Source organism: Macrobrachium rosenbergii, chromosome 53 (assembly GCF_040412425.1).
Source record: "Macrobrachium rosenbergii isolate ZJJX-2024 chromosome 53, ASM4041242v1, whole genome shotgun sequence".
NCBI lineage: Eukaryota > Metazoa > Arthropoda > Malacostraca > Decapoda > Palaemonidae > Macrobrachium > Macrobrachium rosenbergii.
Window position 1 is genome coordinate 27,252,187 of NC_089793.1, and position 20,093 is coordinate 27,272,279.

The 20,093-nt window shown below is 34.3% G+C and overlaps 1 protein-coding gene across 5 annotated transcripts in view; it reads left to right on the top strand.

Moving 5' to 3' along the window:
* Positions 1-18,614, top strand: part of cdm (importin-13-like protein cdm) — a 156,032-nt gene extending 137,418 nt beyond the window's left edge. For 4 of the 5 annotated variants that reach the window (XM_067096941.1, XM_067096940.1, XM_067096943.1 and 1 more), the window contains 17 exons: positions 140-304; positions 1,113-1,265; positions 1,898-1,982; positions 2,136-2,305; positions 3,234-3,368; positions 4,050-4,256; positions 4,684-4,863; positions 5,872-6,124; positions 8,057-8,238; positions 8,465-8,629; positions 9,519-9,662; positions 11,184-11,288; positions 11,618-11,755; positions 11,973-12,189; positions 12,327-12,488; positions 12,715-12,886; positions 13,689-18,614. In XM_067096941.1, the coding sequence (XP_066953042.1) occupies positions 140-304; positions 1,113-1,265; positions 1,898-1,982; positions 2,136-2,305; positions 3,234-3,368; positions 4,050-4,256; positions 4,684-4,863; positions 5,872-6,124; positions 8,057-8,238; positions 8,465-8,629; positions 9,519-9,662; positions 11,184-11,288; positions 11,618-11,755; positions 11,973-12,189; positions 12,327-12,488; positions 12,715-12,886; positions 13,689-13,797 (2,742 nt within the window). In that variant the 3' untranslated portion in view covers positions 13,798-18,614. Of the gene's footprint in view, positions 1-139; positions 305-1,112; positions 1,266-1,897; positions 1,983-2,135; positions 2,306-3,233; positions 3,369-4,049; positions 4,257-4,683; positions 4,864-5,871; positions 6,125-8,056; positions 8,239-8,464; positions 8,630-9,518; positions 9,663-11,183; positions 11,289-11,617; positions 11,756-11,972; positions 12,190-12,326; positions 12,489-12,714; positions 12,887-13,168 lie in introns of all 5 variants that reach the window. The other variant, XM_067096942.1, reaches the window with a different exon arrangement.
* Positions 18,615-20,093: the final 1,479 nt, after the last annotated feature.

Genomic DNA, 20,093 nt, shown 5'->3' on the forward strand with positions numbered 1-20,093 from the left:
TTTGAAAAGATTTTAATGCAAGAAACGTTTTGGTAATTTTATTGTTCCAGACCTATTCATTGTAGTAGGTTATAGACATAGTTAGAAGTGCTGTACTGTTGTTGCAAATTGTCTAATTTTATTTTTTCTTTAATGACAGCCTGAAGAGGTCCAGTTCTTTGCGGGAAACACCATATATATGAAAGTGTCCAGATATTGGCATGAGGTCCCCAAAGAAGAATACGAACCATTGAAGATGAAGATACTCTCGTTAATAGCCCAGTATAGTAGATCGAAAGTTATCCTTAATAGATTAGTTAAGTCTGTAAGTATGCAAGGTTTATTTTTCAAAGTTTTTATGTGATTGTGCGGTAATGCCATTGAAGAATTTGAATGAGAATCTTTTTACATTATGGATCTATCATTGTTAATTACCTCCCTCCATCTCATGCTCTGTATTTAGCATGAACTTCAGTTTTTTGATGTTCCATGTGTAGTTTATTTAGAGTCAGAGGTCATTAATATGACAAACTTAATGAAGTGCACACACTTTTTAACTAGTAGAAATACAGTATATTAAGAGGAGATTCCAGTATGAAGTACACCCAAGAATATTAGTTTGTAGTTTTTTATATGTTTGTTTTTGGAAGAATCATGTTATGCATTCATATGGAGGGCCTGGTGTTTTGACCAATTCTTAAAAGAGCATATGAAAGTTAGCTGTTACTTCACATGAAAGTCAGCTACTGTTACTTCGTACATACTGTGCAGTACAGTAACAACTCAACATAGTGGACTCCTGCACTTATCACCTACCACATTATGGCTGTTTCCTAAGCTACAAATTTGGATGTGATAAATTTTTCTATATTTTGAATTAAATGAGTAATTTACAGATTATTAGGTTAGGAATGACGTGGAATTGCTGTTAACTCTAAGATATCTGGAAATTGTCCAAGTGGAGGCTATAATGTATATCTTTTCACTTTTGTTACTCACCAGAAGGGCCAGACTCACAAAGTGCGTGTTAAGTTAATGTGTTATGGTATTGGGAATGTTAATTTTGAAAGATGTATCTTAGATTAAAACATCCCTGTATGGCATTGCATAATCCCATGATGTGTTCGTTGCAGCTTGGAGCTTACGTTATCCATACCATCCAGTTAGATTGGACGACGGCGATACAAGATATCATTACTATGTTTGACCCAGGAACGGTGTCAGGCATCGATCCGTCCGTAGCGCTCAATTTACTTTTTAGCATTTTAACTATAATTCCAGAGGAGGTGAGTACATTATGCAAATTTAATTTTTCTTGGAAACTTTGTAAGTTAATATGCAATAGAAAATTTTGGAAATTGAAGAAATTTAGAAGGTAATCAGTTGCTCAGCATCTTTTGTATACAAGTCAGATGTTTTAATGTTATGTTTTGCTATTTTAGTAGTTATGCTTGTAGCTGCTAAATTATATTTTTATTTAAGCAGTGCAATAGTATTGTTGAAAAAATTTTTGACAATTTGGTATATATTTATATATTTATTTATTGTAGTAAATTTGGGTGTTTTTAATTTTTAGATATTCATCTGTTGAATTGTTATTTAGAATGAGCCAACATTTGTTTAGGATGAACTTGAAACCCATTAAACCCAAATCTGGCCTTCACACACTGAAGGCCTTAAGAGAAAACAGAATAAAATAGATATAGATTGTCAAATTATTTTTGCAGATAAAAATTGCAATACTGGTCAGAAACCGTAAAAGTTGAACCTTGAAAATTCTCTCAAGTATTCGTTATTTATTTGTAGGTCCGAGACAGTGGAGCAACTGTGCTCCATCTTTTCACTGATAAAACTTCTGATTAGTTTCATTTGTTGACATGTATCTGATTATATTTTCTGTGCATGTTTTATGTTATAGCTCGAGACCATGCAAGAAGCAATGAGCATTAATAGTAAGGATAAGCAGGTTATCACGGGGGCTGTTAGAAATAGTCATCAAGCAGGTAAGATTTAAGTTGTAAAATGCTAGAATCTTTCTACACGAACTTGTGTCATTTTGAAATCCACTCTTGAAATCTTGTGAAATATGCACCGACTGCAAAGATGATCTTTTTTCCTGCTTTGTATTAACCATATTTTTTTCTCTGATTGTACAGTTTTGAGCTTAATATCCCAAGTAATGCAGGCAGGCCAGGTCAGTAACGTTATCAAAGAAGTTGTATTGAAGACATTAAATGCCTGGTTGAAGCTGTCCTTGCCCCTCTCAGAGACGAGGGACCTCCTAGTGGCTTTAATACCCTACTCTAATTATGCACTTCTGTGTGAAGTAAGTTTTATATTCTCTCTTGGCTTTTGTTTGTTTGGGAGTTAGTATAAAAAGGGTTTGAGAAAGTTTTTTTACTCTATATTTTCAGTGTTGTAGCATACAGTATCTCATACTTTTATCATTAACTATGACCTTCCAACAAGTGTTCAGGGGGTAGGAGACCGCAAATAAAACAACCACCAACAACAAATAAGTGATGTAAATTCAGAAGCTTTGGTGTTCTAACAATTCTCAGATGGCATTGGGTATATCTGCTGCCATGAATTTGGCCTAAGTACACATACCAAAGCATTCAAAGCAGCGTAACTTACACTCACAAAACCTTTGAGGAAGTTTTTTTATTGGGTGGGTATTTTTACCCATGTCAAAAAATGTAATGCTAAGTTGCTGTCATGCAGCACTGCAAGATTTTATCAGTATGTAGATGTGGAGAAGTGCACTCACTGATGAGACAAATTGTACTGCATAAAGGTGGACCTATGTGTAATTAGGGCCATCGTCTACTACAACAAACCTACCAGTAACAGCCATTGGTGCACAAAAACACAACACAATACTGAAATTAAAGCAGCTCAGGATGCTAATCATAATTTGCCACTAATTAATCAAAGCTGCCAGTTGCAGTTGGTGGATTAAATGTATTTTAAAAGATGTTCCTTGAAATTATTGATATTGATAGGTTTTACTCCTTTTGAGTTGTATCATTTGTCAATATTTGTGTATAACTAAAAAATTGTCTCTGTGCATTTGTTCATTTTTTTTTTTTTTTAACCTTAGAATATTAGAGGGAGTGATTTAAAGGTCAAGTTTTTACAGTAGAATTATGTGTGAGCCTTCCGTAATAGTAGCCTCATTTTGTTTGTGATATGGTCAGCATTTTCTAATTCCTTCAGCACCTAAAGCATTCTGTATTCTGTTGTGATTTCAGCCTGTGATGGATGCCCTGCGTACTGCTGTGACAGATGTTGGTACCTATAATATTCCCAATACCGTTATGGAATTCGTAACACAGATGTTGCGGCTTGCTCCAATATTAGAAGAAGCGCAACGTGCGAGTGATGAGGTAATGTTCTTGGTAGTTTGAGGAATGTTGAAATGTAAAGAACAATATTACTGTAGACTATTAACAGAACTGAAATTGGAACCTCTTTTGATTCCGGGAGCATAGCATTCTGCCTTAGTGATTTTCTCTCGTCTCAATTTAAAACCAAATCCTTTTGGTGAGACTTATTTGAGTCTAGCAGTGCGGTCAGTGGCTTTTGTGTTGAATTACTTAAGGGTGATAATTAAATTTGTATAGCTACAATTTGCTAAATAATCTCATTGAAGAACTATTCCAGTTGTGAAAGGGTTAAGAATGGTTAAGCAGTAGTCTGGTGTATCTCTAACATGATGATTATAATTATAATGAAAATGCTTTCTGTTTTTTTTTATAAGATTTCTATGTTAGAAACTAGCCAGAAAATTAATAGAAAAGTTTTTAGAATGTTAGTAAATTTGCCATCAGTTAAAGGGCAAATAAATTGTTTTCTGCTTTGCTTGATATAATTAGCATACCATTCCCAAGCAGTGAAATGTTGATGACATGAACGGGTGTTTAAAATGGGAAGAAACTTGATATTTTTTAGTCTGCTCTACTTATTATTTTTGAGCATATGTATGATAAAATATAGAAAAGACAATAATGAAAGCAAGTTACAGTTAAAAGGAAAGGTAATTAATATTTTTTTATTGTTAATTTCAGAATACGGCATCGCTTATCTATAGCTTATTTACCTCAGTTGTGGAGTGTCACTCCAGGCTATTGCTGCAGTGTGCTCTGCAGGCAGAGCACCAAGCAACAGTGGTGCAGGTTGTAGCTCTGCTTCTCCAGTGTGCTGCGACTCCTGGCCAGTATCCTACGGATGAAACTACCTCTAACATTCCTTTTGCTGTTTGGTTTACCATTCAGGTAAAAATTTGCTGTAGCTTCTCTTGAGTTCATGTTGAGAAATACTTTGTCTGGTGCTCTTAGCTGCTTGCTATCCAGTTCCATTAATATGGATTTATAATTAGCTCGGTGGTCTTGGTAAACTACTGAATATAATGACTATGTAAACTGTTCTATTAGGAATCCATGGACTATGTATCTGTAATCAAAGTAAACTTGGGTCAAGTTAGCAGAGAAAATGAATCTCTTAACACAAAAGGTTAACAGGGGAAATGAGTCTCTTATTGAATTAAAGAACTTAAATTCAAAACATATAAGGGAAAATGGAACTTAAACTTCTAAGGTGATTGTGCCTTGGTCAGATTTGTAGGTGATTAAATGTTTAAATGTTTATGTAAATCAATATTTTTAAGAATGGTTAGTGTGTATGGTGTCTTTTCTTGGACAGGATGATATTATGACTTTTGAAGGGGAGCAGCAAGCAGAATTGTTGCAGCTCTTTCAGCCAGTGTACCTGAAGTTGGTGGACACATTCATCCAAAAATCTCTGTTGCCTGCGGAGGATGCTTTAACCTCTGAAGAACAAGAAATGTTTCGTTGTTACCGACAAGATATCTGTGATACTTATGTGAGTATGTCACATTTGGAAAATGCATTTTATTTCATGTGTGTCTTTAAATCTTCAGCTGAAAACCCTTGTGGATAGAGTCAACAGACTATAGCTCAAAAAGGCTCCCTAGGGAAATCTGCTTGCCGAGAGAGAAGTTCTAGGAAAAGCTGCTCTATGTTGCTGAGTTCCATTCTTGCTATTGTTAGATTTTATTTAAACATGCTAATTTTGTAGAGAAAGTTGTGAAACTTGATCATTTTAGATGCCTTTTTTATCATTGAGTTTCTTCTCATTCAAAATAATTTTAACTTTATAGAATTGAGAGTTTACAAATATTTGTGGTAAATTTTTTTCATGGGTATTTGTATAATGATCTTGTGTGAACAGTCATTGCATGACATGGGTGTGAATAGATTTAATTTTTACAATCTTTTTCAATAAACCTGAAGTTGGATAGCAGAAGTATTTGTCAAAAAATAGTGTGCCCTAAATGCTAATTTTTCTCAAAACAAATTAAGAACGAAGTTAAAAAGTGGCATTCTTCTACCCAAAAGGAAAGAATTAATGAGGTTATTTTAACAAGAATCAGAATAGGACACTCCAGACTCACACATGGTCATCTGATATCAACTCCGCACACAAACCCAATAACTTGTGAAAGATGTAACATCCCAATAACAATCAAACATATCTTGATTGACTGTCCCAGATGGCATCATGAAAGAAATACTTATTTACAAAATAAATCAATAAAGGATATTCTAGCAGAAGGTAATAACTTTTCAATTAATAATATCATTCTCGTAAACAAAATTAAATTGATAAGTAAAATATAATCTTCCCCCTTTTTTCCCTCCATTTTTTTCCTTATTTTTTTAATTCCCCCCCTTTTTTTTTATTAATTTATTTAACTAAATTTTTTATGTACTCTTTCCTCCCTTTTTTTCCCAGCCCGAGAAGAACCCTAAAAGAGTTCAGAGGTTGGTTAAACAAATCATTTATAAGTAACTAAATCTCCCTTTACAGATGTATGCCTATTATGTGTTAAGAGGTGAAATGTTAAGTCACCTAGAAGTTCATCTGAAGGATGCTGTCGTCAAGATGCAAAGTAACCCTAGTGACTGGCGGTACCTCGAAGCTGTTCTCCATGCCTATTCTTCAGTTGCGGAGACTGTTGCGGAAACAGATAATTTCTATGTGCCAAGATTCATCCAGTCAATACCACAGATACCATTTTCTGATAATATTCAACTGATATCTGTGGCACTGACTACTTTAGGTAAGTGTACATAGCATTACTTTACTGTTTTCGTTGGAAGGCCTGAATTATTGAGGTTCAAGAATATGGATACCCAGGAGTGACAATGTAGGTTATGGATTGGCTTCACTTCAGTCAAATAGGCTTTTTTTTTTTCTTTGTAATTTTCATACTTGACAAATTTATGGAGCTGCTGGGTAGAGTGGTATGAAGGCCCTGTCATTTTGTCTGGCATCAATGCTTTTCTGTAACTGTTTATTTATTGTTATGAATAGAGTGGCAAGTGTCATAGTCTAGAAGCAATTGAATTTCATGTTAAATACTTATAATGCTATGAATAAGATATCAAATTAAAAAAGTTTTCATTTTCAGTGCTCAGACTTTTCAGTAAGAAGTACTGTACCTGTTCATGAGCAGTTTTATTGTTAGCTGATTTGTTCAGTTACCTTTCATTGACAAGGGGATTATGTAAGGTGCATGTGTGCAACTAGGTTGCGGTGACTTAAGTGTTGCAGTAGGAGTGAAGTACATGGATAAGGTCAGTGAAAAATTTGGTAAAATTCAGAACTTTGGAAGCTTTTTGAATTCATGGCCATTGATAAAGGTAGACTTGGACCAAAGATGGAGGATGAATGAACTGGAGTGGTATTGGTCCTGGAAGAATCCCCTGGTGAATGCTTTATAATTGGTCCACTTTACAAATGCTAATGTTTTATGTTTATGAAAATTTACTTTTGGACTTTATATTGTGGCCTGAGGAGGCCACTGTAATGATTTACTGAAGAATGTTGAAGAGTCAAGAAGATTTAAAGGTAAAATAAAACTAAATGGCAAGTCTTATTTTAGAATAAAATTGGTATAACTTGACCAAGGTTATAAATATAAAGTGACCATGACATGTTAAGAAAATTTTGAATTGATGATAGATGTTTTATATTTTTTCATGTGTAAGTAGCGCTGCTTAGTGTTTTTCAATTGACTGTAAAATGGTAAACATAAACAATGTAGATTCACTTAAATAATGTTTTTGTATTTTGATAAATTCAGACTTAATTTCCAATATATCTCCAGATGACTTTGCATCATGTTTATCATATTACTTGCTTTGTTTTTACCCGTGTTCCAACGTCATGCTGACAGTAGGTGCTAGCATGAGATTATAGCAGAAGATAGGCAGTTGTGTGCAAAGACACAAATGAAGTTATAAGAAAATGTATAGATGATAAATACAGGCAGTTCCCGGTTTACAACGGGGGTTCCGTTCTTACTCCGCGTCGTAAGCCGAAAATCGTCATAAACTGAAAAATCGTCGAAAATCGTCAAAAATCCTAAGAAAACCTGACTTTTAATGCTCTGGGTGTATTGAAAACAATGTAAACTGCATTTTTATTGAGTTTTTCATCAAAATACCTCCAAATTTTTATTATTCTGCCGTTTTGGAGCCATATTTCTTCCGTCGGATCGGCGTACGACGCGTCGTAACCCTGGAACATGTGTCGTAAACCGGGAAATAATTTATAATGAATATATCTGAAAACCGTCGTAACCTCGGAACGTCGTAAGCCGGACCCGTCGTAAACCAGGGACTGCCTGTATGTATATATTTTTTTAAACTACAGCATTCCTAAAAAAATAAGTACCTTAGGTACAATGTGGTTATCCTTTAAGCTCTTGTCTAGATATGTGATCATTGTCTTTATTTTAGCTAATTACAGGTAGTCCTTAAGAATGTTAATGAAGCAGTAGGCACCACTTTTGACACTACTTAAATCTCCTCGGTAAATGTTGAGTTTCAGTATAGAAAAATTTGTGCTGTTTTTTTTTTATATCTGTTGAGTTTATTCTGGGTCATAACTCTACTATCCATTCACAAGAACTTTCTTTTTATTGCAACTTTAACTAGTTCCCTTTAATTTTCAGTGTTTAAACCCATTTATTTTAATTGATTTTCAGGGGCCTATGCAGATTGGCTGAATTATCATCAAGATCACATGCATCATGTCATACCTTTAATGGTTGAAGGACTAGTTAATGCCTCGTTAGTTGGTGCTGCTTCACAAGCCTTGAGAGACCTAACACTTGAATGCCCTTTGACAATCTCACCTTTTTCTCAGCCTATACTCACTAGTTGTCAGGTATTTAAGTTGTCCAGCCATTTTAATTTTTGGATTTGTTCAGTAACCTCATCAAGTGTTGTATATATATTTCTTTTAATTGTAAGCATACAAATATGTATGTACCAATAGATGTTCCCCATTAATAAAAATAGTACATTTCAGTTTTTGCTGTAATCATTATGAAAATAAGCATTAAGAATCATCACGTCCCAGTTCTACATTGTACAACTTAATTTGTTTTCAGAGAGCGCTTGAGCAAAGTCGGCTGGAAAGTGCAGAGACAGAACGTATCATGACCATAATTAGTCGTGTGCTTTCTGTCGGCAAGGATCAGCCAACTATCATGACCTACCTCAACGATACACTGACTCCATATATTTCACGTCTTAGTCATCTTAAGGATCTCATGGTAAATATTTTATTGCTTGTTACCTAAAATTGAGGTCGTCTGAAATCCTTAGACTTGGGGAAGCAGAATGAAGGAAGAATCCCATTTGGATTTATGTACAGGAGGCATTTTTTCTAGATGTGCAATGTACAGTACAGTACAGTATTTTACTTTGTTTACATTTTTGTGATCATTAGTTGATAAGTTTTTTTTTCAGTCAAATGCAGTGTTCATTAAACCTGTTATAATTTGAAGAAGGTTTAATTGGCATGACTTTCAAAGTTTTGTTTGTGAGCAAATAGTGCTGATGGTATGTACATCTTTCTGAAAAATACATTTGAAACTGGTACTATAATTATATATGAATTTTTATTGATTCAATTCTATTACTGTATAATTATGAGTTCATTGAACCATATTATTGTATAATTATGAGTTCGTTGAACCAGACCACTGATTTAGAATTTATTTGTATTGCATGTATTCGAACGGTTTGGTAGTACAGTGTTTTGAGTTACATTTCTTAAATCTGCAATTTTTTGACCGATATGTTAGGCTGTACAAGTCCAATTTTAGAAAATTGGGAAAATATTAGCTAGATATTTGGTATCCGTATGTAAGAAGCATTATTTCTTACTCCTTGTATTGGGACTGATGATTAGAAAGATGAAATCTGCAGGCTGAAAGGAACTTAAAGTGAATGAAATATATTGGATGCTACAAAGCATGTAGGAAACTGAGTATGAGCCCAAGGTGCTTCACTTACCTCTAAAGAAGTTTCACTGTAGGAAGTGAGATATGAAATAAATGGTAGCATTATTGTTTAAGCTGTTGATGGTGTTTTTGAAATAAAGCTGAGAAAAACTATAGGAACAATGATTCATATTTTGATATCTTTTGTGTTTTACAGGGTAATGGTATATCACGAGACCAGCATAATGAGTTGGTTTCACTTTTAAAATTGCTCTCATGTTTGGCAAGACATCTTAACCTTAACAATTCTACTGTTGAGGAAGATGATGATGACGATGGGACAACGCGTAGACATTCACAGGTAAGTTTTTCGCTCCGAAAACTCTCCAGAGTGCAATGGCAGTGTTGTCCCCACCCCCCCCTTCTCTCTCTCGCTCTCTCTCTCCTGTATGTTATGGGAAAGTATGAGATAAGAAAAGGAAAAGGTTGGGTCTTGAAAAATGGAAAATATTCAGGGAAAAGTAGATCACTTGAGAGAAGGAACTCTTTCATATAAGTAGGTGAAATAGTATGTTTTGTAACTTGACAAGACCAACTTTGAAAAAAGAGAGAGAGAGAGAAATATGTATTAGCAGGGGTTAAGAATAAGCAATACTGTATTATTTTGAATCTTAAGAGAAAAATGTGAAGCACGAAAGAGTGAAGGGAGTATATCTAACATTTAAGGAAACGATGAAGATGATGAATTTGGTACATTTGAAATAAAACTCTAGTTGAACTCTCAAGATCATCAGGATTAGTACTGTTAACATTGTAGTTGTCCCTCTAGCACAAGGTTTTGGTAGCTTGACACCCAAAAGTTGATCATGCTTTTGAGGTTGAATTTTATTTATATGGGAATTGAATTTGATGGGCGAGTCCACAGAAATACTTTAGGAACTGTATTGGTAGTGCAGAACTTGGGAGATTTAGGTCGCTTACAATATACTGTACTTTCAGGATGAAGAAAAATTAAAGAAATTAAATGCAGGCATTGTCTAAAATTGACAAGAATGAAGTGGATTCCATAGATAATCACCAAAAGCATAAATATAAGAGATATGGAAAGTCTTTTATTTAAAAAACATAACCTGAGGACTTATTGCCATTATTTTTTCATTTGGTTTTCTCTTGTCTGGGATCAACATTCAATCCAATCACCCACAAGTCTAACACCTCTGATGAATCCAGTTGATAGTAGAAATTTTTAATTCTAGTAGTGATTGCATTATCTGTGGGGCAGAGATCTTACAGCAATCATTAAATATTCATTTCCAGTGAAGGGCATGGAAACATTATAGGGTTTCATTTATAGCAAGTAGTACAAGAAATTTAGAAACATATATCATTAGTACTTCGCCATATCCAATATGGCATAGTTTCAGTGGGAGGTGATAATATACTGAATTATATCAAGCTTTGTGGCTGTATTCATATTGGGTAATGAGCAAAAGTTGCTAAAGAACAAAGTAATATTTTCTTGAGTTTTTAAATGAAAGAAAATAATTGAAGAAAGATGAATGGATTACTGTTTAGTTTAGAACAGACCAAAAAGAGCAGTTGAAAAGTAAAAGATAGAAGTATTGTTTTGCTTGGAACCACAAGATCTTAAAGAATATGTAGTATCTGCACATTACAATTTCAAGGTGATCCCCTCACTAGGAAGATCCTGGTTGTACTAAGTATTTAGTACTGCAGTATTAGAGTGATGTCCTAAAGGTATAAGATAGTGGAAGAAACTCTTGGTTTTTAACCTTGTTCATTGTGATATATGTAAAAACACGACAGTTCTTTGGTAGGTGGTATGTTTAGTGGAAGTTTTACTTTAACTTATTTTTTACAGGTGGTTAGTGGGGAGCCACAGCCTCTGCTTTTGGTTTTACAGCAATTAATGCCTTTGCTGTCAGATATTGCAGCCAAAGCAACTACAGACCAGGAGATTATAGAGGTTAGTGTTTGTTATAGTATTGAAATTAAATATTAGTCTTGATAGTCACAGTAGACATATTGAATGTATAGAATCTTTTTAGTTGTATTTGTGATTAACAGTAAATTTGTGGCATTTATACAGTTATTACTGGAATAATGTACAGTTATTTGTAGGGATAATGGTTTATTGGATGATATTTGATATGAATGAGGCTCTTGTTAAAAAAAAACTGCTGATAACCGGGCTGTTTATGTAACAGTGATTGGTGAGGAAAGGACAACATGGTTTTTATCAAAGTTGCTGTAGCAAGTTTTTGTCTATAAATCCCTGAATGTTTTCCCTTTTAGGCTCTGTGTAAGTTACTGAAGAATAGCATAAGCACATTGGTGGATGATTGTGTAGCAATTCTTCCAGCCATTTTAGAAATTATACCTCAGCTTTACGAAGCATCTCTAAACCCTGCAATACTAGATTTAGTCAAACAGGTAAGATTTTGGCCAAAACTTTCTTTCAACAAAACCGAGATTGTGATGGTTCAGAGAAATCTGAAGTAATTTGGACTTAACAGAAGATGATAAAATGTATACTTTCTGCATATGCTCATTGACATGAATATTTTTGTCTTTATTAATATTTTAATCTTTCCAAGATTTAAACTAATTTGCATGTAAAAACATCATAATTATTTTGCTTCTTCTCCAGCTTGTAATCTTGTTTGGTCGGGACGGCAATCAAGAAAACAATATGGGGGTTCTCTTGCGAATGGTAACGGCTACAACCCTCAACAGAGCGTCAGCAGACCTTTGGTCTCATACTGATGCTATCCATGGCTGCCTCATGCTACTCTCTGCTTCCTTTAAAAAGACTCCAAATCTCATCGTTTCACATCATAATCATATAACTCCATTATTTCATTTGGGTAAGCTGTTGGCAGATTCATTTAGACCTATGGATGACACTATGTAAACCAAATGTTTGTATGAATAAATTAAGGCTTATTTATATTTTTTTACTTGTTAAATGCACAGTTTAAAGTACTTTTCATTTTTTTAATAGGTGTGGAAGCCCTGAAGCTGCCTGAGGAAGGCACTGTGAGAGCTGCTGGGCAGTTCCTTGCAAGTTTTATCAACCTCAGCAGAGACCCAAATGTTGGGTGTCTACAGCCTGTTGTTGCTCACAATACTGAAACTCTTGTCAGAACATTAATGTTTTGTATATGTAAGTGGTTAAAGGAAGCTGTCATGTATTTTCTAGAATTAAATGAACACAGTAACCCGTCATGTAAATGTAATGATGTGCCATAATGAATTTGAACAGTTGTTTCTTAGTGTATGACTTCATTAAAATGTACAGATGTTTTTGTTTGTATGTAAACTAGGCTTGTTGTCTAGATTTTCTCAGGTGGCAAAGGATATGTAATTAATTATTCTTTTGTCTTTCTCAGGCAATTCTCCTCGGCACAGTTTAACTAGCTTCAGTGATGTCTTGAGTGCATTGTGCAAGATGTATGGAGATGATCTAGCACGCACATTCAAAACTGTGCAAGCTGATGAAACATTTTTGTCCCCACGGGTAAATGCTCAACAAAAGGAAGACTTTGCTAAGAAAGTCCTAAAGTAAGTACAGTACTGTACTTCAATCTGTAAATTGTTTATTATAAATGAGTTATTGCCTGGGAATTACAGCATTTTACACAATTTTTAAGGTCTTGTAAGTAAATGGTGTTAGTTTTTATATGGACACTTTAGTATTCAAATTTGCAGTATACTGGCAGTATTTACAGTATGTATATCTTTAGATATGTGCCATAATATATTGGTTTTTATTATTAAGTATCAGTAGTTGAAGTTGATAACATTTCTGTTTATTTTTAAAATTTTGGTTTACACTTGACCTAGTAACTCTGCCAGACCGTCAAGAGGTTGTTAAGGAATGAAAATTCACAGTACAGCGCAAATTTATATCTAGATTGGGCGTCAAAAATTTAAGGGAAAGTGGATTGTGACTATCTTGAAGATAACCAAAGCATTGGAAGATGAATACATCATTTGTTGAGGTTTCTCCTTTGTAGTAAAGTGATGTACTCAGTGCCGTCAAGTACTTCAAGTCAGTATCATGTGGATTGGAAGTATTTTTTTTGACCCTGGAAATACCAGTCGGGAATTCTCCTTTAATTAAGGACTTCGTCTACTTATGATCTTCACAAATTCATGGATGCATTCTCTTGTAAATGATTCCTGTGAGGCATACAGTTTTAAATCTTAAATTTCTCTGGAACCTTTTGATTATGTGGTTAAGGAAAAATGGCAAGCAACCCCAAAAAATGGTATTGCATGGTGTTCTGTGTAATGCAATATTGCATGTTAGTTTTAAGAACCAGTCACATACTAGGTTCTTTGACGACACTGTACTTTTCAGGAATCGAGGTAGTAAACGAAGAATCTTGGAAGCTGTTACGGATCTAGCCCTCATAGGGAGAGGGCTGGCTGGAACTGATTACGGAGCACAAACACGAGGCTTCCATTAATGTCTACATGTTATTGTCAACTAAATTAATTTGCTGCACAAGAAGCTAAGCATGAGTAGCCAGTTCATAGCAAGTGACATGCTCAGTGTTTCTTGTTTGGAAAAGAAAATGAATCCTATCACCAAGCCATGGTCATGGCACTGATCTCAAGTTGTCACGATATTTATTGGAAATGGTTTTCCGTATTTTTAATTAAAGGGATTGTGTACACTTGTATTGAATATGAAGGGGCATTCTGTTTGTGTCAGGAAAAAATTGGTAATCATTTTAAAATATTCTTATTCCTTGTTCTTCAAAAATTTTGATATGCAAACCTCATCCACATGTAGGATACCCTTCCAGGTTTACAAATAGACAGCCCTTAAATATCAGTCTATTGTGTACAAAGCCAATTCCGTATATATATAGTGGTGAAGGTGATTTAAATGGTGAATTATCATTTGCCCTGTGTAGTATGTCACAAAGAAAAAAGTACTGAAATAACAAGACTGGCAGTATGTACGTTAATTGGACGCAGCTTTCGTAGCAAGAATTTGTAAATATTTATGACCTTTTAGCCCTCATGGCAATAGCAATGCCACCCACAGTATTAATTCTTGGCTTATATGGATGTCTGTAGTTGGAATAGAGAATGAATCAGTCAAATAACCCTATACAGAATACATAAGCAGCAAGGATGGTTTTTGTTCACATTAAACTTTGTAGTTGTTCAAATGGAGTGATTTCCCACTGACAATCTGAACCTTGTATCAGGGTTCACACAGTGTTAGACCTGTAAATAATATGCATCCCCAATTTTTTTCTTGTTTGAACTCTGCAATAAAATACACGCTAAACAGTCTTCATGTTGTTGAAGCAAAGTAAGGTAGTGTTGACTTTGGAACTCATCCATTCCAGTCGCATTATTACTGCATCTATGGTTATTTCTTTAGGACAATTGGTGTTTAATTAAATGCTGGGTTGTAAAAGTTTCCAATTAGAAATGTAGGTTTGGAGTAAAACTGAAGTAGCGTTTTTCTGTAGGGTGGGAATAGCAAATTTTGGTGCTTAATACTGCTGCTCACGTGTGTAGTCACAAGTCTATTTTTAATGTTGCCATATAGAATTGCTTGATGTAATTTCTGTGAAGTCTGGTTGTATGTTTGCTCGTAACACACAAAGAAAGTAAGATTTTTACACAATTTGTAGTGTACCCACTCATGCAGTTTCTAAGGTTGCCCTGCATGACCTGTACCAAGAATTTGTGCCATCCATTTCTGGTTTTTCCCCTGTGCCATTTCCTAATTCAGTCATTGTAGAGTTTTTGGGGATTCATTTCGACTTTGGGTTTTAAGAGATCTCTGTTGTATTGTGCTTAATGCTTGTATGGTATAGTACATTTTCAATTTGATGAAGCTTTTTCTAACAATTCAGGCAGTGAACATGGGCCCCACGATTCTCCTGTGCTGTTACCCTGTTGTGTATGAAAGTTGCCTATTGGTTAGAGTTTAAACCTAATATTGAGAATTGTGATGCCACTTAGATTTCATAGATGGAGGTAATTGTGCTTCTGTGACCAAACTTGCTCCTGTGATAAGTGGTATGGGATATTCTCTGAAGCAAATTACTTAGAATTTCCTAGAATCTCTCCTCTCTCTCTCTCTCTATCTCATATAGTATATTTGTTAGCATTTTTGAGGTGGATTATCCTGCTAGTTCAAGACCTGACAAAGATAAAGCTAAATAAAATGTGACAAAATGGTAGGACCTGTGTGTGAATTTAATAAGAATGGAATAATTTTTTGCAATATGCAGTCATGGCTTCTCAAGTAGTAAGTTAGAATTCTATAAGTTTACTACATGAATTAGTGCATGGTCAGCTTTATGGCAGACTTAAGCTGTACTGTTTGTTGATGGGTTTTTCGGTCTGGGCAAAAGGTTTTGTTTGGTATTTTGCATGTTATCATAAAACAGAGGAAAAATTATACCATTCCCTTTTGTGGCAGTTTCTTAGGTAATAGGGAATTTCTCCAAAAATTTTGCTGGAGATGTACTTATTTTGTCTTATGTTAGAAGATTGTGTTACTAAATGCAAGTTTTAGTATTTGATACTACGTGGAAATTGGGGTTAATCATAGTACTTTCTTTTGGTTTACCTACGATAGTTCCGTCCAGTGTCATTTTTTTAGGTATAGAATAAAGTAATTGTGCATTTTTTCTCTTTTGTACAGAAGTTGGAGAAGAGAATGGTTATGTAAAACTGAATTGGTGTACATTTTTTGCTTATGTGTTTAGGTTGAACTGGTTGTCGATCATGATGAAGGCAGTGTAGGCTTGGTTTGATTTGTTTTGCTTCCCATATATATAGAAATTGTAAATCTTGAAAGGAATTTAATGATGTGAGGTTGTGTGGTCATGCTGGAGGTAGTTTGGTAGAAATATTATGGTAGTTCTTGCACTTTGTACAGTCCTCATTTTCTTTGTCACTGATTTTCATTATTGTTCTGCAAAAAATTATTTGCCTCTTGATAAGGCAAAGCTGTGTTTATAATGTTTTGAGATGTGTACGTGCTTTCTATTGAGGTATTGAAGTGGATGGTTGAGCTTTTCATTTACTGATGACAGGAAGGGGCTCATAATTCAAAATTGTGTATAAATATTGTATATACTTGATAAAATTTGATCAGTGCCTATGAACTTGAAATTACTCATTAATTATGCAATAGATGAAAGGGCTTGGAATGTCTGTTCAGAAAGTTGTGTAGCTTACATCATAAAAGATACTATGATATTAATTTTTGCTGAGCTTTTTTGTTTTTGTTTTGGAGATTTGTATGCCGGTAGTGCTACTCGAAAGTGATTGATAATCATGCATCTGGTGTGAGGATATGGGAGCTTTTGTCATATTAATCCTTCATTGGTGAGTTCTGGTTCTGAATTTGAAGTTTGAAAGTATAATTGTCAGGCATTTTCATCGTGCTGATTTTTGTTGCAACTGCATTTCTGTTTGTGATAAAAAGCTATGAAATCAAGATCAGTAGTCTTGTATCTTGCAGCTAAGGTGTACCGGAAGCAAATGTATGTTGTACTTGGCATTCAAGCAGGATTGTATGATAGAATAGCAAAGTGAATAGGGTGGTAATGATAATAGTAATATTTACCTTATCATTTCTGATAAAGACCATCCATTGTCTTCACTTCTGGTTATTTTATTTTAGTTGTTTTCATGTACAGTATATGGTAAAACTACCTAATAGCACTAATACTAAAAATTACAGCAGGACTAACTGTTCTGTTTGTTTGTTACAGCTTTTTGTCCTTCCCTGTTGTTAGTTTTTGAAAATTGATGTTAATGGCAGAAATACGAGAATATTTTTAAAGTTATTAAAGTTTAAACTTGTGGCCTGATTATCAAGCTGTAATATTGGTAATTTTAGGAGCCTAACATTTTGTGTAAGCTAACATGAAATGGTTATATGTATATTTTCTTTACTTTCCTTAAAGTGGGACATATATTTGTGTTCTTTCTATATGATTTAGGTAAAGTTTAGATACTATATTTGGAAAATTTTTGGGAATTAGAGATGATGAAGGCGATGCATTTATTGATAGTTTATTGGTCTTGACTTACCTGGCAGCAGCATGTTTTAATATGGTGATATTCTTTATTTTTCAGTTACTTTTAGCTTCTTCATATGTTAAGGTTGACAGTAGATTTTTTCCATTTAAATTCATTTCTGCTGATTCGAGAAACGGAATTGTTTAGGCTACAGTTCTAGGGTTTCAGCTTATTGGTCATAATAGTTTCGCTGGTAGCATAAATTGCTGATATGTTTTGTATTCAGCAGGTTTGGAAAGGATATAGGAACCAGGATACAGAATTTTGCAGATTGCCTTTCTTTTAATATACTGCTGTTTGATTCTCTTCAATCTCTTTTCAGTTTTGTTTAAGTTTAGTTAATTTTAGTTATGTGAGCAGTCCTCGCAGTGAATTCCACCTTTTTCAGTCTGGTTATGTTATCCTAACTTGAAACTAGATGAGTTTCACTTCAACTGTATAGCATAAAGAACAGCTGCTAAAACAGGGATGTCTAGACTGAGAAAGGTGGAAAAATTTTCTTCTTTCAACCCAAAGATAATCGTGGAGAATTAAGGAACAGATGCCAATAGACTTTTTTTTTTTCCCTCATCATCAACTGTGATATTTTGAGAGTCAGCTTTCTGGTTCACTATGCCTTTCCCTTCTAGTAATTGTGTATTAAGTTAATACAAATCCTTGCACTAGAATGGCTATTACATTGAAAATAATGTACATGAAATAAAATAGTTCTATTTTCTATTCCCTTTACAGACATCAGATATCATAGGCTGGGTATCTATATTTGGTCTGTGGACCATGCCTATATTTTAACTGGTATACAGATATAATTGCACGTGCAGTTCTGTAAATATAGTATAGAATCCCCTCCCCCCAGGTTCGAGTGATAGTGATGACAAGTTACCGTTACCTCATTTTCTGTAGGCAATATTTGATTGCAGTGGAAATGCTGTTTATGTATTTTATTGTCTTATATTGTGCATTGTTAATACTGTACATTCTTCTTTTATCTGTTTAAATTCAACTTCATGTTGGGAGACTTGTATTTCACTTTGACAGCTACTGTGATTTCTTTCCTCATAAGAATATGCAAAATTTTAGTGTATTGTATTGCATATAAAATATTTTCTTATATGCATGTATTTGTACTGTATTATATGAAATCTTAGCTGTGTAGCCATTTGATCCAATCCAGATCTTTATGAATTTTCTTTTTATTGTTATTAAAGATATTCTTGCAGTTAAGTAGTTGATTACCCTGTTGGTGCAGTATTATCTTGAAAGCAATATGTCTGATGTGATATTGGACTTTTTTCGCGAGTTTTTTGTATCTTTTTGCTTGAAATGTAAAGTATTTAAGTCGAGAATAAATTATTCCAAAGCTTACCAGAATATTATACAGTACCATATAAAGATGGTAAGGCCACTGAAGAGAACTCCTTTATATCTAAGGCCATAAAGGTTAAGACAGCATTAAACTAATGGTTTCAATTTTATTTTTGTTTTTATTCACTATCTATTGTTATCAGTGATTTGTTGTTACCATGTTAGTGTATAGCCTGCAATAAACTTGATTATCATGGAGCTGGCTGGAGGGTATACTTTTATAAAAGGATTAAAATTATATTCTTGAAAAGTTTCACCTTTGTAGGAACATGATTAATTTATTAATTGGATAAGTTTGATATTCAGATATTTCTTTCAGGGGTTGTATCTAATACTTACGCTGTTGAGGGAAATATGGCCATTCACACAAAATGTTTTGCTGACTGTAGCCTGGAGTTCTCAAGTGATGGGAATTGTGCCATGAGTGGTGGCCATTAAGAAACTGTGCAGTAAACAGGCATGCCCATTCTTCAATTCTCCACAAATTCTTGGTGGCCTTGAAAAGTGACTTTAATTTCTAAAACGTTGATGTAAAGACGATGCTCCTTAAAGATCAATAACCTCTAGCTTGAAGGAAAAGAGATGGCACCCTCGCCCATGAGGTGATATGTTGCAGAACATTGGCATTCCTGGATCTGGAGTGACCAGAGGAACTACCTGTAGCAGATGGTCTTTGTGTTGCCAGCATTGCTTCCCAGTATTATGGGGATCAAAAAAAACTAGGGTATTGATTCAGTCTTCCAAGAGTTGCTGAGCAGAAGCTGGAAATCAAATCTTTAAGTGGCAGTGATTCGTCAACTTTTCCTTGGATACTAGATGACTGATCAAATCTTACCAGAACACTGGTGTCAAGGGCAACTTATTGTTGAATTATGTCATTTGTAAAACCAAAACATGCCTTACCAGAGCAATGTTGTCTTGTTATAGAGTTTCCACACTTGTTTGATCCCTTGGATACTTGATGAGTATCCCATATAACCCAATTCCTGTATGCAAAGAATCCAAATCACCACTAACAATTATATGTAAATGTCCAAGCTTTTACCAACCATGAATGGAAGTTTTGAAAGCAAATCTACAAAGGATATGTCTTGTCTTCTTTTTCGTTTTATCATATCTAACAATAAAATTTTTAAAAATGCGAGTTGTTAGATATGAATTCTAATAGAAACCTGTTGGGCTAACCATGTAAAAGTTTTAAATATTTCAATTGGTCTGGTTAAACCACTTTAGTTCCTTAATCTGTTATTGGTAGAACAGTTTCATACATAACATTAGGGTTAACCTGTCAATGTTGTGTGTAGTATGATGGTTATTTATAAAGTTGAAGCAT